General features: G+C 46.2%; 1 protein-coding gene across 2 annotated transcripts in view; it reads left to right on the forward strand.

Moving 5' to 3' along the window:
- The window catches only part of miga1 (mitoguardin 1), a 121,341-nt gene extending 99,312 nt beyond the window's left edge, over nt 1-22,029 (forward strand). The window contains exons 13-16 of one of the 2 annotated variants that reach the window (XM_078218967.1): nt 10,922-10,975; nt 13,746-13,862; nt 16,150-16,307; nt 21,843-22,029. In XM_078218967.1, coding sequence (XP_078075093.1) covers nt 10,922-10,975; nt 13,746-13,862; nt 16,150-16,307; nt 21,843-21,861 — 348 coding nt within the window. In that variant the 3' untranslated portion in view covers nt 21,862-22,029. Of the gene's footprint in view, nt 1-10,921; nt 10,976-13,745; nt 13,863-16,149; nt 16,360-21,842 lie in introns of those variants that run through there. The other variant, XM_078218966.1, reaches the window with a different exon arrangement.
- The last annotated feature ends 2,966 nt before the right edge of the window (nt 22,030-24,995 follow it).

Consider the following 24,995-nt stretch of genomic DNA (forward strand, 5'->3'; position numbering starts at 1 on the left):
ATCCTGGATTCAGGATTCAATCCTGGACCGGGGAGCGGCGCGGGCTTGGAGGGCCGAGGGGCCTGTTCCTGTGCTGTATTGTTCTTTGTTCTTTGTTCTAAAGGGAGGAGGGGGATAGAGGAGTGAAGAGGTTTAAGGAGAGAATTCCAGGAGAGAATTCCAGGGCCCAGGGCCTTGTGAACATCTGGAAAATGGTCCCTCGCTGTATTCGAGTTAGTTAGGCTTTGCTGTGCACACTTTTGGCTCTCTGTATTTACCTGCATAGAATCCCGACAGTGCAGAAGGAGGCCATTCGGCCCGTTGAGTCTGCACTAACTTTCTGAAAGAGCATCTTATCCAAACCTACCCCACCCTCCTCCACCCCCCCACCCTATCCCTGTAACCCTGCACATTTACCATGGCCAATCCCCCTAACTCACACATGTTTGGACACTAAGGGGCAGGGCCAATCCATCTAACCTGTTACATGGCAACGGTTCTCTGAGAGGCTCAGGACGTGTCCAGCATCTTCCGTTTTTCTCAGATTTCTGGCGTTTGCAGCTTTTATTTTCGACTTGACTTTACGGGGTAGAGTTGTAGGGTTAGGGTTATAGGGTTAGGGTTATAGGGTTAGGGTTGTCGGGTTAGGGTTATCGGGTTAGGGTTATAGGGTTAGAGGGTAGGGTTAGGGTTATGGGGTTATAGTTATAGGATTAGTGTCAGAGGGCTAGGGAAAGGATAGGGCTAGAGTTATAGGACTAGGGTTATGAAATTAGTGATTGAGGATACAGTTGGGGTTAGAGGGTTAGGGTTATAGGGCTCGGGTTATAAGATTAGCGATAGAGGATAGAGTTAGGGTTAGAGGGTAGGGCTATAGAGTTGGAGGCTATGGTTATAGGGTTAGGGTTAGGATTAGGGTTACAGGGTTAGGGTTTATGGGTTAGGAGTAAAGGGTTAGGGTTAGGATTAGGGTTGTAGGGCTAAGGTTATAAGATTAGTGTTAGAGGATAGAGTTAGGGTTAGAGGGTAGGGCTATAGGGTTGGAGGCTATGGTTTTGGGTTATGGTTATGGGGTTAGGGGTAGAGGGTTAGGGTTAAGATTAGGGTTATAAGGCTAAGGCTATAAGATTAGCGATAGAAGATAGTGTTGGGATTAGAGTGTATGGTTAGTAGGGTGTAGGGTAGTGTTATAGGGTTGAAGTTAGGATTAGGGTTTTGGGTTATGGCGTTAAGGTTCGAGGCTCTGATTATCGGGTAAGAGGGTATGGTTACGGTTAGGGTTAGATTTAGTGTTATGGGGTTATGGGGTTCGGGTTATGGGGTTCGGGTTATGGGGTTCGGGTTATGGGGTTCGGGTTATGGGGTTCGGGTTATGGGGTTCGGGTTATGGGGTTCGGGTTATGGGGTTCGGGTTATGGGGTTCAGGTTATGGGGTTCGGGTTATGGGGTTCGGGTTATGGGGTTCGGGTTATGGGGTTAGGGTTATGGGGTTCGGGTTATGGGGTTAGGGTTGGAGGCTATGGTTATAGGGTTGGGGGTAGGGTTAGGTTGCACCCCAGCTATCCTCACCCTGCTGCGAATCCGCTGCCCATTTCAGGAAACGTCAAACTTTCATCTCCATTGAAATCAGGGTGAGTGAAAAGCAGGCGGGTGGTAAATTCAAAATCCTCCACCTTCTAGATTCCACTAGTTCCTCATCCTCAGTTTTAAGAAGGCTTTGAGCAGAAACATCGAAACATAGGGACTAGAAGCAGGAGTAGGCCATTCGGCCCTTTGAACCTGCTCCACCATTCATTATGATCATGGCTGATCATCGAATTCAATATCCTGGGTAAGCAAGTGTTTTATCTCAGGATAACACCAGAATCTTAAATATAAGATCGTGACTAATACATCCAATAGGTAATTCAGGAGAAACCTCTTCACCCAGAGGATGATGAGAATGTGGAAGTCGCTCCTCCACGGGGAGGAGTTGAAGATGAGAGTGTATCTGCATTTAAGGGATTAAAAGGGATATACTGATGGGACTGGATGAATGAAACTGGAAGGAAGTTTGTGTGGAGTAGATATGGTGGCAGAGACCAGTTAGACCGAATAGCCTGTGTGTGTGTGTGCTGTAAATACTAAGTCGCTCTGTCTGATCATGTGTTCATTGATCACTATCAATGGGGTTTTTAGGATTCCATTGTTCATGGTAGATTAATGCCTTATATGGACATTCTGCATCCCTGCATCCTAACCATCCAAAGTATGCTGGTTAAAAAAAAAACATAGTTTCTCCAACAAGCTCACATACCTCAACTGCATGGTTTTGGTTAAAGTAATCTGAAGCATTCTGAGATATATTGCTAAGAACTTGGCAAACGGAATTGCTTTCTTTGGCCTCTGTTCCGGCTTTGTGTCTGACAAGAATAAGTGTTTCCTTACTGTGGTATGCAGCTTAGAAAGAAAATGTCAACTTTAGAAAAGAATGCTGAATTATAGCGGAGAAACGTCCACCCAAGTAAACATGCCCAATGGTCGCAAGTTACACTTTGTTGATGTTCCCCCCACAAAATGGATTGATTCTGGCCCGAGGGAGGTCACGATTGGATAGTGAAGTCGCGCTGGTCATCGTGAGAGAGCTGGCTTGGCACATAAAGCCGAATAAATTTGAGGGAAACTGGGGAAAAATAATACTACAGGGATCGAATTACCCGATGTGTGAGGGAGCAGATTCTGTAGGGGACATTTGTTGTAAAAACGTTATTTTTGGAAGTGACGCTTGTTTGAGAATCCTGGAATTTTTAAAATCTTTATGTTCTTTGGCTACGTATTGCCAAAATCGCTTGCCTCCCATCCCCAGTTACTCAGGGAAGTTGGTGGTGAACCTTCTGTCACTGCCATTGTCTTAACAACTGATTAACCAACTAGGCCCAAGTCAAGGGACATCAGAGTCAACCATGTTGTGTGACCCCCTGTGACACACGTCGGTCAAATTCAGTAGCAGGTTGTCTTCTGTGAAGGTTGGTTGGAATATTAAGACAATCAGTACAGAAGGAGGCCATTCGGCCCTTTCTGCCTCTGTCGCTCCCAGCTCTTTAATTGCCAACTCTAATCCTGCTTTCCCCCATCGCCCCTCCCAGTTTCCTGTACCCTTTTTTTCAATTCTCAGTGATAATCTCTGATGCAGTAGCCTCCATGTTATAATACACCACCAGGCTTCTTTGACAGCACTTCCCAAACCCATGACCACCACTAGCTGGAGGAAAATAGGCAATGCGGGAACGGCATGACCTCCAGATCACCCTCTGGTGGGCAACCGGCTGCCCAGGGGTCATGTACAGCCCATCTGGGTTCAGAATGCGAATGAGATATTCTGACCATTGTCCATGTGTAGGTTTGTCACATTCCACTGATTTCCATCCGTGTAGCTTTTTTCCTATCATAGAATCCCTACAGTGCAGAAGGAGGCCATTCGGCCCATCAAGTCTGCACTGACCACAATCCCACCCAGGCCCTCTTCCCACAACCCTGCTAATCCCCCTAACACTAAGGGGCAATTTAGCACAGCAAATCAAACTAATCCGCATATCTTTGGACTGTGGGAGGAAACCGGAGCACCCGGAGGAAACCCACGCAGTCACGGGGCGAACGTGCAAACTCCATACAGAGAGTGACCCGAGGCCGGATTTGAACCCGGATTCCTGGTGCTGTGAGGCAGCAGTGCTAACCACTGGGCCACCGTGCCGCCATGGTGTATGACCAAAGTGAAATGCACGTAAAGCAAGGGCAAGTGAAGTGAGGTGTGTGCTGATTGCTCACAACATTGACTGTGAGAGCCGTGTGCTCCCTCTGTGTCCAAATATCTTTTGTTCTTAACCATTCGAAGTTGATAATAGTTCTATGTATATATAAATTATTAAGCATTTTCTATAAATCATTATGAAATATTTGTCATGTAGGAAATGTATTTAATCTTATTCATGGGGGTCATGATTAGTGAACAAGGCCAACTTCAATCTTGTGGCCCTCTGAGATGAAGGAGGGCCACTCATGTGCCCACTCACCAGCCTGGGTTGTCTGTCATTGCTCTAAATCATCCCAACTTGGAGATACATTAGCGTTCCTCGATCGTCGCTGGGTCAACATCCTGGAACTCTAACAGCACTGTGGGTGAACCTACATCACAAGGACAGTAGCGGTACAAGAAGGTGGCTCACCTACACCTTCTCAAAGACCATTCGGGTTGGGAGATACATGGTGGCCTAGCCAGTGGCGCCCATAATCCAAGAATTAAAAATGAACCACCTGTATGAAAAACACTTGCAAAATAATTTGCGAGTGTGAAGTGGAACACACTATATTCCTTGTGTTTTCAGTCTACCTCCAGACTTTTCACTGGGCAGCTGAAATCCTCATCAGCACACTTACAACGTAGCCAAATCTACAGCAGGAAAAGATTCAAAAAGGAAGATGAGGAGAATTTATTTTTATGCAGGGAGTAGTTACGATCTGGATTGCACCAGCTGAAAGGTGGGGGAAGGGTGGAAGCAGACTCAACAGTAACTTTCAAAAGGGAATTTTTTAAAAATTCATTCGTAGAAATGGGAATCGCTGGCTGGCCAGCATTTATTGCCATCCCTAGTAGCCCGAGGGCAAAGAACAAAGAACAGTACAGCACAGGAACAGGCCCTTCGGCCCACTAAGTTTGTGCCGACACAGATGCCTCTCTAATCTAATATTTTCCTGCCTGTACGTGGTCCATATCCCTCTATTCCCTGCCTATTCATTTATCTATCCAGATGCCTCTTGTACGTTGTTATAGAATCTGCTTCCACCACCTCCTTCGGCAGCGCGTTCCAGGCATTCACCACCATCTGTGTGAAAAACTTGCCCCTTACATCTCTTTTAAACTTTCCCCCTCTCACTTTCAACCTATGCCCCCAAGTAATTGACCCTTTGACCCTGGGTAAAGACTTTAACTATCCACTCTATCCAAGCCTGTCATAATCTTGTAAACCTCTATCAGGTCCCCCCTCATCCTCCGATGCTCCAATGAAAACAATCCAAGTTTGTTCAACCTTTCTTCATAGTCCATATCCTCCAAACCAGGCAACATCCTGGCAATCTCTTCTGCACCCTTTCCAATGCATCAACATCCTTCCTGTAGTGTGGCGACCAGAATTGTACACAATATTCCAAATGCGGCCTAACCAAAGTCTTATACAGCTGCAACATGATTTTCCAATTCCTATACTCAACGCCCTGACCGATGAAGGCCAGCAGGCCATGTGCCTTCTTCAGGTTGCCACCTTCAGGGAACTGTGGATCTGCACGCTTTATTCCTCTGTCTGTGTTACAACGCAGAGGCTGATCCCTTTTTGGGAAGCCACGCTGAATCCCCCAAAGAGGAATACCTTGCTTCGTTATCTGTTAAAAGTGTGTGGGAAGGTTAGAATTGTTCTTCATTAATGTTTAGAGGTTAATTAACAGAAATACCTGACACTCACTTTCAGTGAACAGTCAACAATTTATTTATTTAACCAACAGGGAACTTTCACTAAACAAGTAACATTTCGACTGAAGTAAGATACTACTGGAATGCTGTTAAAAATAAATACAAAAACCATTCATTGACAAAAAAAGTAATAACTTAATTTAGTCACTGTCAAAAAATATACAACCGGGGTTTTGTGGCTTTGGAAAACTTTTGGAGTTCTTCTTTCTTTTGGAGTTCCGCTGTCTGTAAGCTCTTTCTGATTTGGTACCCTTGGTTAGATAGATGGAGAGTTCTCTCAAGAGATATTTGCAGCTGGCTGAGAGCTGTTCTTTCCCCCTCAGGGCTTTGAGAAGTGGCAGCTCTTCAGTTGAACTGCAGGCAGGCAGTTGATCACCTGTTTATAACTGTGATGACTTATTAAGTTTTCTACAACGGGATTGGTCTGATGATGTCAACAACAACAAATTCAAATTTGATAGGTTCCTGGTAGTTGAGTACCTTCTTTAAACTGGTAGAATGAATTCAAAACCTACAAAGCCTGTTACCATGGCAACCCTGATGCTTGGGCTTTGATACAAATGTTCCAGTCTGTGTACCCTGTATGCACCTGCATTTTAAACCTCCAAGCACTGAACACAAAACCAGCTTTTAAAGGGACCACACTTCACAAAATTTACTTTGCAACAATATTCTAATGTTTCTAAGGGCTCTACCATTTACTGTATACTTTCCTTCTGTAGTAGGCCTTCCAAATCACATCACCTCATATTTGTTCAGGTTAAATTCCATAAGAACATAAGAAATAGGAGCAGGAGTAGGCCATCTAGCCCCTCAAGCCTGCTCCGCCATTCAATAAGATCATGGCTGATCTGATAGTGGGTTCAGTTCCACTTACCCGCCCGCTCCCCATAACCCTTAATTCCCTTAATGGTTAAAAATCTATCTATCTGTGACTTAAACACATTTAACGAGGTAGCCTCTACTGCTTCATTGGGCAGAGAATTCCAAAGATTCACTACCCTCTGGGAGAAGAAGTTCCTCCTCAACTCTGTTCTAAATTGACTCCCCTGTATTTTGAGGCTATGCCCCCTAGTTCTTGTTTCCATTGTAAGTGGAAATAACCTCACTGCTTCTACCCTGTCTAGCCCCTTCATTATCTTATATGTCTCTACAAGATCTCCCCTCAACCTTCTAAACTCCAATGAGTACAAGCCCAGTCCGCTCAATCTCTCCTCATAAGCTAACCCTCTCATCTCCGGAATCAACCTGGTCAACCTTCTCTGTACCCCCTCCAAAGCTAATATATCCCTTCTTAAATAAGGGGACCAAATCTTTCGGCCCAGGTCTCCAGCCGATTTATATCCTGCTGTATCCTCTGACAATCCTCCTCACAATCCGCTCCTCCCCCAATTTTTGTATCATCTGCAAATTTACGAATTTCCTCGTTGAATATGTTTAAATCATGGGTAGATAATTTTCTGATCGATATGGGAATTAGGGGTTATGGAGAGCAGGCGGGTAAGTGGAACTGATTCGCTTCAGATCAGCCATGATCTTGTTGAATGGCGGGGCAGGCTCGAAGGGCCAGATGGCCTACTCCTGCTCCTATTTCTTATGTTCTTATGTTCTTATGAATCAGACCACCTACATTTTCCTCCAAATCATTTATATATATTACAAACAACTTAGGCCCCAGCACTGATCATTGTGGAACACCGCTTGTCACAGATCTCCAGTTAGAAAAGTATCCTCCCACTGCTACTCTCTGCTTTCTATGCCCAAGCCAGTTTTGTATCCATCTTACCAGCTCACCTTGGATTCTATATGACTTCACATAGAACATAGAAAGCCACAGCACAAACAGGCCCTTCGGCCCACAAGTTGCGCCGATCACATCCCCACCTCTAGGCCTATCTATAGCCCTCAATCCCATTAAATCCCATGTACTCATCCAGAAGTCTCTTAAAAGACCCCAACGAGTTTGCCTCCACCACCACCGACGTCAGCCGATTCCACTCACCCACCACCCTCTGAGTGAAAAACTTACCCCTGACATCTCCTCTGTACCTACCCCCCAGCACCTTAAACCTGTGTCCTCTCGTAGCAACCATTTCAGCCCTTGGAAATAGCCTCTGAGAGTCTACCCTATCCAGACCTCTCAACATCTTGTAAACCTCTATCAGGTCACCTCTCATCCTTCGTCTCTCCAGGGAGAAGAGACCAAGCTCCCTCAACCGATCCTCATAAGGCATGCCCCCCAATCCAGGCAACATCCTTGTAAATCTCCTCTGCACCCTTTCAATGGCTTCAACATCTTTCCTGTAATGAGGTGACCAGAACTGCGCGCAGTACTCCAAGTGGGGTCTAACCAGGGTCCTATAAAGCTGCAGCATTATCTCCCGACTCCTAAACTCAATCCCTCGATTAATGAAGGCCAGTACGCCGTACGCCTTCTTGACCGCATCCTCCACCTGCGAGGCCGATTTAAGAGTCCTATGGACCCGGACCCCAAGGTCCTTCTGATCCTCTACACTGCTAAGAATGGTACCCATCATATTATACTGCTGCTTCATCCCATTGGATCTGCCAAAATGGATCACCACACACTTATCCGGGTTGAAGTCCATCTGCCACTTCTCCGCCCAGTCTTGCATTCTATCTATGTCTCGCTGCAACTTCTGACATCCCTCCAAACTATCCACAACACCACCTACCTTGGTGTCGTCAGCAAACTTACCAACCCATCCCTCCACTTCCTCATCCAGGTCATTTATGAAAATGACAAACAGCAAGGGTCCCAGAACAGATCCCTGGGGCACTCCACTGGTCACTGACCTCCATGCAGAGAAAGACCCCTCCACAGCCACTCTCTGCCTTCTGCAGGCAAGCCAGTTCTGGATCCACAAGGCAACAGCCCCTTGGATCCCATGCCCTCTCACTTTCTCAAGAAGTCTTGCCCCTTTCACCTTCTGTATCAGCCAGCCATGAGGAACCTTATCGAAGGCTTTACTAAAGTCCATGTACACAACATCCACTGCCCTTCCCTGATCAATTTTTCATGTCACTTCCTCAAAGAACTCAATCAAATTTGTGAGACACGACCTCCCCTTCACAAAACCATGCTGTCTATCACGAATAAGCCTATTCTGTTCCAAATGTGAGTGCACCCTGTCCCTAAGAATCTTCTCTAGTAATTTCCCCACCACTGATGTAAGGCTCACAGGCCTATAATTTCCCAGATTGTCTCTCCTGCCCTTTTTAACCAGAGGAACAATGTTAGCTACTCTCCAATCCTATGGTACCTCACCCATGGCTAAAGAAGACATAAAGATTTTGGCCAAGGCCTCAGCAATTTCTTACCTCGCCTCTCTCAGTATTCTGGGATAGACCCTATCTGGCCCTGGGGACTTGCCCACCTTCATGTTTTTCAAAACCTCCAATAGCTCCTCTCTTTTTATCTCAACATACCCTAGAACGTCACCATCCTCCTTTCTACACTCCCCATCCACCACATCCTTCTCCTTTGTGAATACTGATGCAAAGTACTCATTAAGGACCTCACCCACCTCATCTGGTTCCACACACAAATTCCCTCCACTGTCCTTGAGTGGACCTACCCTTTCCTTAGCTACCCTCTTACTCCTTATATATGCATAAAATGCCTTGGGATTCTCCTTAATCCAGCCTGCCAAGGACATTTCATGGCCTCTTTTGCCCTCCTAAGTCCCTGTTAAGCTCTTTCCTGCTATCTTTGCACTCCTCAAGAGCCTTATCCATTTTCAATTTCCTGAAATTTATGTATACCTCCTTTTTCTTTTTCACTAAGCTCACTATCTCTCTTGTCATCCAGGGTTCCCGAATCTTGCCATCTTTATCCTTCATTTTACAGGGACATACTTGTCCTGAATTGTTAACAACTGACTTTTAAAAGGCTCCCACATATCGGATGTGGATTTACCCTCAAACAGCCGCCCCAGTCTCCATTCCCTAACTGCTGTCTAATACTGTCATAGTTAGCCTTCCCCCAATTTAGTACTTTCACTCTGAGGCTACTTCTATCCTTTTCTACAAGTATCTTGAAACCTATAGAATTGTGATCTCTGCTCCCAAAATGGTTCCCCAACGAGATATCAATCACCTGTCTGGGCTCATTTCCCAGAACCAGGTCTAAGTTAGCCCCTTCCCGAGTTCTCTAACTCTTCCCTAAGTATAAAAACTGTACCTTGGGACCCAGAGAGACTAGTTTCAGAAAAGAACCTTCAGAAGTATTGCAAAATGTTAAGTTTGGCAGGTCAACTACACAAATGGCTTCAAGTGCAGCTGGAGCAGAATGCCTAAAGTTTAAAGTTTATTGATTAATGTCACAAGTTGGCTTATATTAACGCTGCAATGAAGTTACTGTGAAAATTCCCTAGTCACCACACTCCAGCGCCTGTCCGGGTACACTGAGGGAGAATTTAGCACGGCCAATGCATCTAACCAGCACGTCTTTCAGACTGTGGGAGGAAACTGGAGCACCGGGAGAAAACCCATGCAGACACGGGGAGAACGTGCAGACTCACGCACAGACAGTGAGCCAAGCCCGGGAATCGGACCCGGGTCCCTGGCACTGTGAGGCAGCGGTGCTAACCACTTGTAACTGCCCGTCTTGTGTAAGTGTTGCCCACCTGAGCCAATTGGACGTAGCGCCTCCTCCTGACACATTCTGAGAAAATCGGTCATTTCATCCATTCCAACAGCTCAAAGAGAAGGTGCACGGCGGAGCTTTTGCCCCTTTGGTTTCTTAGTGGCCCTCGTTTGGCAGCACTTTGAGTCAAAGGTGGTGGGTTCCAATCCCTTTCCAAAGGCCTCAGCACAAAATCTAGGCTGACATTCCAGCGCAGTATTTGAAGGAATGCTGCCTTGCTGTTGGAGCCAGTTTTCAGACGAACGCGCTGCCTGGGGTGGTGGTGGAGGCAGATACGATAGGGGCATTTAAGTAGCTTTTAGATACGCACGTGTCGATGGAATGAATAGAGGAATATGGACCAAGGGCAGTCAGAAGGAATTAGTTTAATTCATGTTCGGCACAACATCGTGGGCTGAAGTGCCTGTTCCCATGCTGTACTGTTCTATGTTCTATGAGTCATAAACAGAAGCCTACCCTGTTGGCTTGTTGTAAAGATCCCATGACACTATATCAAAGTGGAGCAAGGAAGTTCTCCCCCTGTGTCCTGGCCGGTATTCATCCCTCAACCAACATCACCAGAAACAAGATGATCCGACCATTATTTGTGGGATCTTGCTGTGTTGAAATTAGTTGCCCCTTTCGCACAGCAGAATAACAGCAGCCACTCTTCAAGAGTAACTCATTGGCCGTGACGAGGTTGTGAAAGGCGCTATACAAATGCACGTTCTTTCAATCTGAGTTGCAAGATGATCAATCATTTTCACCTGTTTTATTTTATTCCTTTCTTCCAGGCTGTGGCTTCAAGTTGTTGGTCCGTTCTGAAAAGCAAGAAACAGCAGATGAAGGTGGGTATGAGGAACATAACTATTCAAAATCTGTCAGAAATTATAAACAGCATTTATACAGTACAAATTCAGATGCACTGTCGGTTTGGAGTTTTCCATTTTCCCCATTCTATAACAACCAGAAATACTCCATGGTGCACTCGACAGTTTCCAAAGAGCACAGACCCTCACACGTACCCTGTGGAGACAGAGTACCATAAGGTGGCTTGTAGTTCAGCTTGGGTGGGAGTGAAGTTACAGAATACGCAATAGCTGGTCAGGCACCCATAAAGAGGGTAATCAGTGGGGTTGTACAATGGGCTGCCAATCCCATTTAAATCATAGAATCCCTACAGTGCAGAAGGAGGCCATTCGGCCCACCAAGCCTGCACTAGCAACAATCTCACCAAGGCCCTATCCATATAACTCCACATAATTACCCCACCCTGACACTAAGGGGCAATTTATCATGGTCAATCCACCTAACCTGCACATCTTTGGATTGTGGGAGGAAATCGGAGCACCCGGAGGAAACCCACGCAGACACGGGGAGAAGTGCAGACTCCACACAGACAGTGACCCGAGCCGGGAATCGAATCCAGGTCCTTGGAGCTGTGAGGCAGCAATGCTTAACCACTGTGCTACTGTACCGCTCTATTCAACTCAGCATTGAGAGGAGTCTTTGATTAGTGACCGACATGTGTTAATCTCTGCCAGTAATGTTGAGAAAATTTATTGTTCTCCTGAGCTCCAGGTTGATTTGATTTATTATTGTCACACATACTGGGATACAGTGAAAAGTACTGTTCCTTACGCGCTATTCAGACAAAACATACCGTTCATAGAGTTCGTAGGGGAGAAGGAAAGGAGAGAAAGTGCAGAATGTAGTGTTCCGGTCACAGGTCGTCGTTGGCCTCTGGTATAGTACCAGAAGATTGGAGGTTAGCGAATGTTGTCCCATTGTTTAAGAAGGGGAACAGAGACTTCCCCGGGAATTATAGACCGGTGAGTCTCACTTCTGTTGTCGGCAAGATGTTGGAAAAAATTATAAGGGATAGGATTTATAGTTATTTGGAGAGTAATGAATTGATAGGTGATAGTCAGCATGGTTTTGTGGCAGGTAGGTCGTGCCTTACTAACCTTATTGAGTTTTTTGAGAAAGTGACCAAGGAGGTGGATGGGGGCAAGGCAGTGGACGTGGTATTTATGGATTTTAGTAAGGCGTTTGATAAGGTTCACCATGGTAGGCTTCTGCAGAAAATGCAGATGTATGGGATTGGGGGTGATCTAGGAAATTGGATCAGGAATTGGCTAGCGGATAGGAAACAGAGGGTGGTGGTTGATAGTAAATATTCATCATGGAGTGCGGTTACAAGTGGTGTACCTCAGGGATCTGTTTTGGGGCCACTGCTGTTTGTAATATTTATTAATGATCTGGATGAGGGTATAGTTGGGTGGATTAGCAAATTTGCTGATGACACCAAAGTCGGTGGTGTGGTAGACAGTGAGGAAGGGTGTCGTAGTTTGCAGGAAGACTTAGACAGGTTGCAAAGTTGGGCCGAGAGGTGGCGGATGGAGTTTAATGCGGAGAAGTGTGAGGTAATTCACTTTGGTAGGAATAACAGATGTGTTGAGTATAGGGCTAACGGGAGGACTTTGAATAGTGTGGAGGAGCAGAGGGATCTAGGTGTATGTGTGCATAGATCCCTGAAAGTTGGGAATCAAGTAGATAAGGTTGTTAAGAAGGCATATGGTGTCTTGGCGTTTATTGGTAGGGGGATTGAATTTAGGAGTCGTAGCGTTATGTTGCAACTGTACACAACTCTGGTGCGGCCGCACTTGGAGTACTGTGTGCAGTTCTGGTCCCCACATTACAGGAAGGATGTGGAGGCTTTGGAGAGGGTGCAGAGGAGGTTTACCAGGATGTTGCCTGGTATGGAGGGGAGATCCTATGAGGAGAGGCTGAGGGATTTGGGATTGTTTTCGCTGGAAAGGCGGCGGCTAAGAGGGGATCTTATTGAAACATATAAGATGATTAGAGGTTTAGATAGGGTGGATAGTGATAGCCTTTTTCCTCTGATGGAGAAATCCAGCACGAGGGGGCATGGCTTTAAATTGAGGGGGGGTAGTTATAGAACCGATGTCAGGGGTAGGTTCTTTACCCAGAGGGTGGTGAGGGATTGGAATGCCCTGCCAGCATCAGTAGTAAATGCGCCTAGTTTGGGGGCGTTTAAGAGATCCGTAGATAGGTTCATGGACGAAAAGAAATTGGTTTAGGTTGGAGGGTCACAGTTTTTTTTTTTAACTGGTCGGTGCAACATCGTGGGCCGAAGGGCCTGTTCTGCGCTGTAATGTTCTATGTTCTATGTTCTATGTTCTAGCTAGGGTGTAGAGAAAGATCAACTGAATATGTGATAGGACCATTCAAAAGTCTGATGTCAGCAGGGAAAAGCTGTTCTTGAGACTGTTGGTACGTGTCTTTTTCCCAATGGAAGAAGGTGGAAGAGAGTTTGTCCGGGGTCCTTAATTATGTTGGCTGCTTTTCCGAGGGAGCGGGAAGTGTAGAAGGAATAAATGGATGGGAGGCTGGTTTGCGCGATGGACTGGGCTTCGTTCACAGTTGTAGTTTCTTGCGGTCTTGGGCAGAGCAGGAGCTGTGATACAACCAGAAAGAATGCTTTCTATGGTGCATCTGTAAAGATTGGTGAGAGTTGTAGCGGACATGTCGAATTTCCTTCGCCTGAAGCTTTAGTCAGCTCTCTTTCTCTCTTGTGTGCTTTGACTCTGACAGGTCCCCAATGGCTTCATCGCTCATTTCTACGCTGTTTGTGAGCACATCAGCCCAATCTTGGCCTGGGGCTTCTTAGGACCCAGAGACTCCCTCTACGATTTGTGCTGCTTCTTTAAGGTATTTCCATCTTTTCCTTTCCGTTGAATTTGAACTTTCAGCCCTTTGTCTTTGAAAACGTTAGTTGGTGACCTTGTGCATGAAGCCACTTTCTTTCAGTAGGGTGGGGTAAAGGGGCAGGGGGAGATTTTGTGCATGTTAATGGGAGCGATAGAGACCCTCTTTATCTCGAGGGCACTGGATTAGGAAGTGGGGTGAGGATTGTACTCCAATTCTACAAACAAAGAACAAAGAAAATTACAGCACAGGAACAGGCCCTTCGGCCCTCCAAGCCTGCACCGACCATGCTGCCTGACTGAACTAAAATCCCCTACCCTTCCGGGGACCATATCCCTCTATCCCCATCCTATTCATGTGTTTGTCAAGACGCCCCTTAAAAGTCACTACCGTATCCGCTTCCACTCCCTCCCCCGGCAACAAGTTCCAGCCACTCACCACTCTCTGTGTAAAAAATCTGCCTCGTGCATCTCCTTTAAACCTTGCCCCTTGCATCTCAAACCTATGCCCCCTAGTAATTGACTCTTCCACCCTGGGAAAAAGCTTCTGACTATCCACACTGTCCATGCCCCTCATAATCTTGTAGACTTCTATCAGGTCGCCCCTCAACCTCTGTCGTTCCAGGGCGAACAAACCAAGTTTCTCCAACCTCTCCTCATAGCTAATGCCCTCCATACCAGGCAACATCCTGGTAAATCTTTTCTGTACCCTCTCCAAAGTTTCCACATCCTTCTGGTAGTGCAGTGACCAGAATTGAACACTATATTCCAAGTGCGGCCTTACTAAGGTTCTATAAAGCTGAAACATGACTTGCCAATTTTTAAACTCAATGCCCCGGCCGATGAAGGCAAGCATGCCGTATGCCTTCTTGACTACCTTCTCCACCTGCGTTGCCACTTTCAGTGACCTGTGTACCTGTACACACAGATCCTTTTGCCTGTCAAAGTCTTGTATTAGATTGCATCATATCTCACGAAGAATATATTGTCCTGATTGGGGATGTGTAATAAGTCTTCAGAGGCAGAAGTCCCTTCATCAAAATCCCTTTCTTTACAAACTCTAGCAGCAGTACACAGAGTGCTCGCAGTCAGCAGTCTACCTCCGGGGGAGTCAGAGAAACTGACATTCCCGGTTAAATACAAGGCAAAGACTCCCTGAATGGCCCATCAATTGGATCCTTAATCAGGGAGTTCATACTCTAATAGGCCAACCTCAATGGCCTAATTGAAGTTATTACAGGATGCAGTGCAGCTTCACCAGGGTCGAGAGGTTTATGTACAAAGACTAGACTTGTGTTTCGGAGCTTTCAAAACTTGAGATTGAAAGATTTTTCGGTAGGGGCATCAAGCGTCTCGAACTAAGGTGATTGAATAGAACTGAGGTACATCAACTCGGATCTATTTGAAATGGGGGAACAGGCTCTGGGTGGGGGGTGAAACTGCAGTTCCTGTGGTATCAATCTAGTGCATTTATCCTGTGATGTTTGAAAGGCAATAATTTCTTTGCACTGGAAAACAACCATTTTACATGGCAACTAATCTGTTTATTTTTTTAATGATGTTGGTTTAATGTTGGCAGGAACACTGGGAGGAGGCCTTACATTGAATAGCACTATGGGACCTTTAAGACACATCCTAATCGCCAAAACAGGCCAAAAGCAGAATTAACAGCAGGTTCATTGTAGAGCAGTGTTGTTGTTAGATGATTCATAGAATCCTACAGTGCAGTAGGAAGCCTTTCGGCCCATTGAGTCTGCACCGACAACAATCCCACCCAGGCCCTATCCCTGTAGCGGCATTTATTTACCTTGCTAGTCCCCCTGACACTAAGGGGCAATTCAGCATGGCTAATCAACCTAACCCGCACATCTTTGGACTGTGGGAGGAAACCGGAGCACCCGGAGGAAACCCACGCAGACACGGGGGGAATGTGCAAACTCCACACAGACAGTGACCCAAAGCTGGAATTGGACCCGGATCCTGGCACTGTGAGGCAGCAGTGCTAACCACTGTGTTGTTAGATGAATCATAGAATCCCTACAGTGCAGAAGGAGGCCATTCGGGCCATCGGGTCTGCACCAGCTGTCCAAAAGAACATCTTAGCCAGGCCCATTCCACCAGCCCCATCACCGTAACCCTGCGTATTTACCCTGGCTAATCCACCTAACCGACACATCCTTGGACACGAAGGGGCAATTTAGCATGGGCGACCCTCCCAACCTGCACATCGCTGGGCATCTTTGAAGTTTTGCAGTTGATAAGCTGAGAGATATTTTTGCGATCTTTTCCAGGAACAGGTTCTTTTCTTCTTGAAGGACATCTTTGATTTTGAGAAGGTGAGATACACCAGCACTGAATGTCTCGCTGAGGACATCCTCCACTTGATCCAGCGTCGCACTGAGCTCCTGATGGCATATCTCGGAACGGACAGCCTGAGGCACCTGAATGGGTACGTTGGAATCCCCCTGCCCAACGGAGGCCTGGAAGGATATGCTCAGTAAACCAAGACGTTGAACCCGTGTGTGAAAGTTATCGTGTGAATGCTTAGCGCAAGCCTATCTGTAAACTGTGACCCATGGGCCACTTGCAGCCCCCAAGGATTGGCAAAATGGCCCTCGAAGCACATATCATTTTGTGTTTTTTATTCGCTGCTTGTTTGTCTTTCGCATGGGGTGTTTATTAAACTGATGCCCGGTGTACCCTCTGGGGAGGACCTGATGGATCTCACACCACAAGTTCGACAAAGAATGAGGCAGCTCTCCCTAGTGTTCTCGCGAATACCTATCCCTCAACCAAAACCATTTGATTTGATTTATTTGAGGGGATTTTCACTGTAACTTCATTGCAGTATTAATGTAAGCCTACTTGTGACTAATAAATCAAATTTATTTGATTTATTATTGTCACATATGTTAGCATACAGTGAAAAGTATTGTTTCTTGCGCGCTGTACAGGCAAAGCATACTGTTCATAGGGAAGGAAACGAGAGAGTGCAGAATGTAGTATTACAGTTATAGCTGGAGTGTAGAGAAAGATCAACTTAATGGAAGGTAGGTCCATTCAAAAGTCTGATGGCAGCAGGGAAGAAGCTGTTCTTGAGTCGGTTGATACGTGACCTCAGAATTTTGTATCTTTTTCCCGACAGAAGGAGGTGGGAGAGAGAATGTCCGGGGTGCGTGGGATAATTATGCTGGCTGCTTTGCTGAGGCAGTGGGAAGTGTAGACAGAGTCAATGGATGGGAGGCTGGTTTGCGTGATGCACTGGGCTACATTCACGACCTTTTGTAGTTTCTTGTGATCTTGGTCAGAGCAGGAGCCAGACCAAGCTGTGATACAACCAGAAAGAATTTTTCAATGGTTGACGCGGGTGTGAGTATGTTGGGGTGGACGCGGGTGTGAGTACGTTCGAGATGGACGCGGGTGTGAGTACATTGGGCGTGTAAAAGTTGGTGAGAGGTGTAGCGGGCCTGCCAAATTTCCTTAGCCTCTTGCGAAAGTAGAGGCGCTGGTGGGCTTTACAAATTTTTACCATTACAAATAGATAATCATGTTATCCATCTCATTGCTCTTCTGTGCACACTGGCTGCAATCTTTCCTCCATTCCAACACTTCTAAAGCATTGAATTATCTGTAAACAATTTGAGAAATCCTGGGGTTGTGGAAGGCACTAAGATCTTTCTTTTTATGGTAGATAACTCCAAAATCAGGATGCCAAGATCTGTTAGTATCAGCAATGTGATTAATCGGGGCCTGAATTATCCGTGTCAGTCACAGGACTCTGTAGGTGTGCCCTGTGCAAAGAGCATTGAGTAAGAATAGCTGATGGGATATTACACTGCAGCAACTCACCAAAGCTCCCTTGAAAGCACCTTCTACGTCAACAACATCTACCATCTAGCAGGACAAGGGCAGCAGACGCACAGTACTGTCGGTGTACCCACATCACAGGCACCACCTTCTCAAAGGCAATTAGGGCTGGGCAATAAATGCTGACCTAACCAGCGAAGCCCACATCCTGTGAATTAATTTTAAAAACGCACAGTGACAGGGTCATAAAGCCTACAACCCTTTACAGAAAAACTGCCGCTAACGAATACTATAAAACTACAAATGTACAGTATCTTATTTCCCCAGGACATTACCCACTGTCAATTTCTAGAAAACAAGTTGCCAACAAGAATTGGGAGAGAATTCAGTGACTTGCCTCACAAAGCCATCTAGTGACCAGAGGCTGCAACTACACTGTGACTGTTGACATAGGAAAGTTCAATTGTTGTTTCATGCATACCTTATGCACAACACACACGCACGCACACATCCTGATCTTTCGTTACCCTCTAGCTATGAATGTAACACTAAATTCTGCACCCTCGCCTTTCTGTCTCTATGTACAGTATGCTTTGTCTGGGTGGCACGGTGGCACAGTGGTTAGCACTGCTGCCTCACAGCGCCAGTGACCCGGGTTCAATTCCAGCCTCGGGTCGTTGTGCGGAGTCTGCACGTTCTCCGGTGGTGTCTGCGTGGGTTTCCTCCGGGTGCTCCGGTTTCCTCCCACAGTCCAAAGATGTGCGGATCGGGTTGATTGGCCGTGCTAAAATGACCCTGGGGGATTAGCAGGGTAAATATATGGCATTACAGGAAAAGGGCCTGGGTGGGATTGTGAACGGTGCAGATCCGATGGCCCAAATGGCCTCCTTCTGCACTGTAGGATTCTATGATGAGTCTGTATAGCGAGCAAGAAACAATACCTTTCACTGTATCTCAATACGTGTGACAATAATAAATCGAATTAAATCTAGCCAGCTACACGGCTGAATGAAAAAATAACAGGAGTTATATAAACTCGTGTTCACATGTTAGCTTTCACACAGCTGGGTTCAATGCGCACAGTGGTCCTGGGAATTGGTTTCACCTCACGGTGGGGACCAGACAGGGTACAGCGAAGCGAATCTGTTCTTGTCCTGCAACAGGGGAAGCGGTGAAGAAGCACCTATCCTGAGACAAAGACGACGGAACATGTTGCATGGTGCCTATAATGAATTATAGACTCAGGGAGGTTTCCAAAGGACAGTATCCAGAAACTTTACAAAGTCTTTTTAAGATGGTGTCCGCATTGGCAGGTTGGTAGCCAGCTTGGAGATTCCAGTTGAAATTATGAATGATTTTGATTGGCCACGGGGGAGGGCGTGTACTCCTGCATCTATATTACCTGCAATAAACTTTGTGAAACTTTGGATTGTCTGTCATGTTGTTATTCCTTTCTGGTTACGAGGTTAACCAGCAGGAATACTGTACTGTTAGGGTTGCCACCTTTAATAAACCTTATTTCCAGACAGAGCACGAGATAAAAGCAGGATGGAGGTTACTATGGGACAGAGGGTGGGACAGAGATGGGGCAAAGGGATGGAATAAAGTTTGGTTTGGGGGGGTAGATTAGGGTTGGAGTAGGAGGTGGGATAATAAAAGCATTGTGGTTGGAACAGAGGGAGAGCGGGGGCCGGTTTGCAATAGGGTTGGGGCAATGTTGAGTAGATAGAGTCAGAGAGGGAATTGGATGTTGAGAGGAAGGGGATGAGGGCAAGTTTGGGATACAGTCAAAGCAAAGGTGCTACAGGGAGGGCCAGAGTATGAATTGTACTGAGACAGAGGAGTGGATGGTAAATAGTGGGGAAAGAATGGGATAGTGTCAATGCAGGCAAAGTGGGAGAAGGAAGATGAAGACAGTAGGATGAGGTGGAGAAAGGGAAATGGGGCATAGATTGGGGTAATATTGGGGCATACAATGCGCAGGGAGGCAATCATATCTTGAGTTCTGATGTTTCCTTTGCTGATGTTTCCAGTCATCACACGGGACATTAGTCAGTATTGTGGGCATTTCATTCTCTGCACACCACTGGTTAATGAAATCTGTAAAACTCTGCACTTTATCAACATTGTGGGTTTTTATTCTTTCATGAGATCTGGGCTTTACCAACGTCTGTTACCCATCCCTAGTTGCCCTCCAACTGAGTAGCCATTTTAGAGGGCAGCTAAGACTCAATCACATTGCAGCTAAGACACAACCCACATTGCAGTGGGTCTGGAGTCACATGTAGTCCAGACCAGGTAAGGACGACAGATTTTCTTCCCTAAAGGATGTTGGTGAATCAGATAGCTTCCATGGTCATCATTAGACTTTTCAAATTCCATAGTGCAATTCGAACCCAGATCCCCAGAGAATTACGCAGGGTGTCTGGATTACTAGTGCAGTGACAATACTATCAGGCCACCACCTTCCCTATGTAGAGTTACATTCAAAGGAATGCTGGATAAGCACATGAGGAAGTAAGGAATAGAAAGTTATGTTCTTCGGGATAGGGGAAGGAAGGTGGGAGGAGGTTTGTGTGGAGCATAAACAGCAGCATAGACCAGTTGGGTTGAAGAGTCTGTCTCAGTGCTGCACATTCTATGAAATTACTGACTGCATTGAAAATAACTGGCAGGGATTTATTAAGAGCATAATGACCAGTATATAAGGGGAACAAAGAACAAAGAACAGTTCAGCACAGGAAACAGGCCCTTCGGCCCTCCAAGCCTGTGCCGCTCATTGGTCCAACTAGACCAATCGTTTGTATCCCTCCATTCCCAGGCTGCTCATGTGACTATCCAGGTAAGTCTTAAACGATGTCAGCGTGTCTGCCTCCACCACCCTACTTGGCAGCGCATTCCAGGCCCCCACCACCCTCTGTGTAAAAAACATCCCTCTAATATCTGAGTTATACTTCGTCCATCTCACCTTGAGCCCGTGACCCCTCGTGGACGTCACTTCTGATCTGGGAAAAAGCTTCCCACCGTTCAGGCCTTGGCCTAGTGGTATTATTGCTGGCCTATTAATCCAGAAACTCATCTAATGTTCTGGGTGCCCGGGTTCGAATCCCGCCACGGCAGATGGTGGAATTTGAATTCAGTAAACAAAAATCTGGAATTAAGAATCTACTGATGACCATGAAACCATTGTCAATTGTCAGAAAAACCCATCTGGTTCACTGATGTTCTTTCAGGAAGGAAATCTGCCATCCTTACCTGATCTGGCCTACACGTGACTCCAGACCCACTGCAATGTGCTTGAGTCTTAGCTGCCCTCTGAAATGGCTACTCAGTTGGAGGGCAACTAGGGCAACAGATGCTGGTAGAGCCCAGATTCCATGAAAAAATAAAAACCCACAACGTTGATAAAGTGCAGAGAGAGGAATTTTACAGATTTCATTAACCAGTGGTGTGCAGAAAGTGAAATGCCCGAATTACTGACTAATTTCCCGTGTGATGACTGGGAATCTCCAGAGCCGCAGCAATGTGGTTGGCGACGGTAACTAGGGATGGGCAATAAATGCTGGCCAGCCAGCGACGCCCATGCCCCACGAATGAATAAAGTAAAAAATATCAATGACAAAGGTGTGCAGTTGACTCCAAGCACCCAAAAACAATTCAGAGGGGCTCATCTTCACATTGACTGCCTGGGATGGGGGGAGTGAATTGTTCCCCCTCTCTTTGTGAAACCTCAGACGTTTGTTCCACTGATTACAAAAATCACACAGGTTCCACAGTGGGAGAACAATTCACTCCATCATGTTAACATGTTGGAGATAATCCCCACACTTAAACAGCATAGGTGGCAACCCGAGACAACTCGGTTGTTTCATTTGGCAACTGCTTATATGCTTTGTATTGTCTGCTTTTCTATAGTCCATAATGTGACTGTGTACATATTTATATATCTGTATCTATACCTCCAGATGCATAAATTATATATATAAAATATATATAGACTGCTCCACAGCTCTTCATCCCAGCACTTCCTTATTGATTACTAAAAGCACACACTAGATAGTCACGATTAAAGTGGTTACACGAAGTATAGATTTGCCAGTGCTAACCTGTTCATGAAAGTATTGCTGTGAATGTACAATTATAATTCCTTAAAAACACATGTACTTGTTTTTTTAAGGTGCTTAAACAGTGAATGAAACTTGCCTTATCATTTCTGGGTCGATAACAGAGTCTGGCGAAATGTATCGTGTCGTTTCATTTTGATATTCCTGTCACAGAACACCAATTGCAGCTCCTTGTGCTCACTGCTGGTTTATTGAAGAGCTCAAAGAGTTAATGAACATCTTCGGAAAAGTAAAGCACTTTAAAAAGAAACCAAACTGCTGTTAAGTTGCTTTATTGATGTTAAAAGGTGCACTTTTATTGGTGAATTCAAATACAGCAACAACTTGCATTTAGACAGTGCCTTACACCTTGAGTGTTTAACCTGAAGCAGAAAGATTTGGATTGTTCCCCTTTAGAGCACGCAAGGTTAAGGGGAGAAAGTTGTCCAAAAAGCTGAAGCGTTTTCACAAGGTAAATAAGGAGAAAAGTTAAGGTTATTTATTAGTGTCACAAGTAAGGCTTACATTAACACTGCAATGAAGTTACTGTGAAAATCCCTTAGTTGCCATTCTCCAGCACCTGTTCGGGTACACTGAGGGAGAATTTAGCGTGGCCAATGCACCTAACCAGCACGTCTTTCAGACTGTGGGAGGAAACCAGACCACCTGGAGGAAACCCATGCAGACATGGGGAGAACGTGCAGACTCTGCACAGACAGTGACCCAAGCCAGGATTCGAACCCAGGTCGCTGGCGCTGTGAGGCAGCAGTGCTAATCACTGTAAGGGAGAGGGAGGAATATTTCACCAGAATTTTCAAAAGGGAATATGTACAGAAAAATGAACTCTTTGCAGTGTGGGGAAAGACAAGGATGGATAGGAATAACGGAATAGCTCTTTCAAGGAGCTGGCACTGACACAGTGGGTCGAATGGCCTCATTCTGTGCCAGAAGATTCCATGAAAAGCCGTCATTGAGCAGGGAAGCGCTGGGTGGAGGTGGTACACCATCAAAAAGTTTGACAAAGGTTTTGGAGGAACAGAGGGAATCAGAAAGGCTGTGTAGTTTACTGAGAAAGCTTAGAAATAAAAATCAGGTGCTAGGAATGCTGTAAAGTGATTTTGGCGGCGGGGGCGGGGGGGGGTGGGGGGTGGGAAGGAGAGGGCATTGTGACGGCTGTCTGATGTCTTTCTGCCTCTGGGCAAATTCCAGCTCTGAATCAGGAGCCAGACAGGTAATTAAAACAGTTAAGGCCTCAATTAATGGCCATTTTCATGGACAGAGGCTGTTGTATATTTCATACATTTGGTTTTTCCTCAGAGTAACATGGACACTGGTTTCAAAATGTGCACTAGATTTATTCACAGTCGTTTTAAAATATCTCTGCTGCCACAAAATGTCTGCATCCAAGCTCACAGCTGTACCACCTGCACGTTCCTCTCCAAGCCACTCATCATCCTGACTTGAAAATATATTGCCGTTCCTTCGCAGTCACTGGGTCAAACTCCTGGAATTCCCTCACTAACACATTGCGGCTCAACCTAAAGCACATGGACTGCAGCGATTCAAGAAGGCAGCTCACCACCACCTTCTCAACAGCGGCACAGTGGTTAGCACTGCTGCCTCACAGCGCCAGGGACAAGGGTTCGATTCCCGGCTTGGGTCACTGTCTGTGTGGAGTCTGCACGTTCTCCCCGTGTCTGCGTGGGTTTCCTCCGGATGCTCCGGTTTCCACCCACAGTCCGAAAGACGTGCTGGTTAGGTGCATTGGCCGTGCTAAATTCTCCCTCAGTGTACCCAACAGGCGCCGGAGTGTGGCGACCAGGGGATTTTCACAACTTCATTGCAGCGTTAACGTAAGTCTACTTGTGACACTAATAAATAAACTTTAAGGGCAACTAGGGCTGGTCAGCCAGCGATGCCTATGTCGCACAAATGAATAAAAAAAAGCTCAGATTCTAGCAGCTTCTGTCACATCTGTTTACTTTGCTCTGAGTCCACACCCAGGCTTAACTAGTCAAGCACAGGGAGCATAGATTGGTTACCAGACTCACATAATCAAACACAGAACATGGGCAAGTTTCCCAGTACTGCACAGGCCACCTGCATGTGTCACAAAGCCCGGACTGAAAAATATTTGAGGTCTGTTAATCATGTGCCGGTAAGAATTCTCATGTATCCTCAGGCAGAAGACATGCTGTTGCAGCCAGTTCGTGGAGACTGATACCTCTGCTACTGCTGTGCCTGATGCAATGGCATCTGCTCCTCTTCTACTGAAGATTCCTTCAATGTTCAGCTGCCAATCCAGTCCTGCTGCTGTTCTCTCGGAGGCGTCCAAACCACGAAGACAGCTGGCGGTCATCTCCATGAGCTGTGCCGAATGCCCCTTCCGACACCAAAACCCCGACCACCATGCTGAATGGAGCGTGGCTCCCTGTGGCAGCATTGTAACCGACACCTTCTGGACCAGCTTGGTGCTGGTGGTGTGGGTGGAATCGGGACCCTGAAGTGATCCTGATCCTTGGTTACTTTCCAAGTCCAGGAAATCTCAGCCGGGCAGTCAGTACAAGAAAATTGGGGATTTGTCAGGAGGTTAGGATCTGGTGTGTGAGGCAACGTGAGCCAGAGTCTTTGGCTGAACCAACTCCAGAAATAACTCAGCTGACCAGGAATCTACACGCTGGATATTCTAAATGTTGACATGACGGTCAGGCAGTTCCGGCTACGTGGTTTCCATAACATGACGATAAGCAATGATGAGCTGACTGAATCAAATAGTATGTTCTTTTTGGTTGGCTGTACTGGGCGGCATGGTGGTTAGCACTGCTGCCTCACAGCGCCAGGGACCCGGGTTTAATTCTGGCCTTGGGTCACTGTCAGTCAGGAGTTTGCACGTTCTCCCTGTGTCTGCGTGGGTTTCCTCCGGGTGCTCCGATTTCCTCCCGCAGTCTGAAAGACGTGCTGATTAGGTTCGTTGGCCATGCTAAATTCTCCCTCAGTGTACCCGAACAGGCGCCGGACTGTGGTGACTAAGGGATGTTCACAGTAACTTCACTGCAGTTAGTGTAAGCCGACTTGTGATACTAATAAATAAATTGTTAAAACTTTAGGCAGAGTACAGATCGTACTCAGCCAGCCCATGCTTGTAAAACCCAAGACAGAACAGGATTCTGCAATTGGGCAGCCATTGCAGAACAATCCTAAGTGTGCCAATAGCTACACTAACAACC

This window comes from Mustelus asterias, chromosome 8 (genome assembly GCF_964213995.1).
Source record: "Mustelus asterias chromosome 8, sMusAst1.hap1.1, whole genome shotgun sequence".
Lineage (NCBI taxonomy): Eukaryota > Metazoa > Chordata > Chondrichthyes > Carcharhiniformes > Triakidae > Mustelus > Mustelus asterias.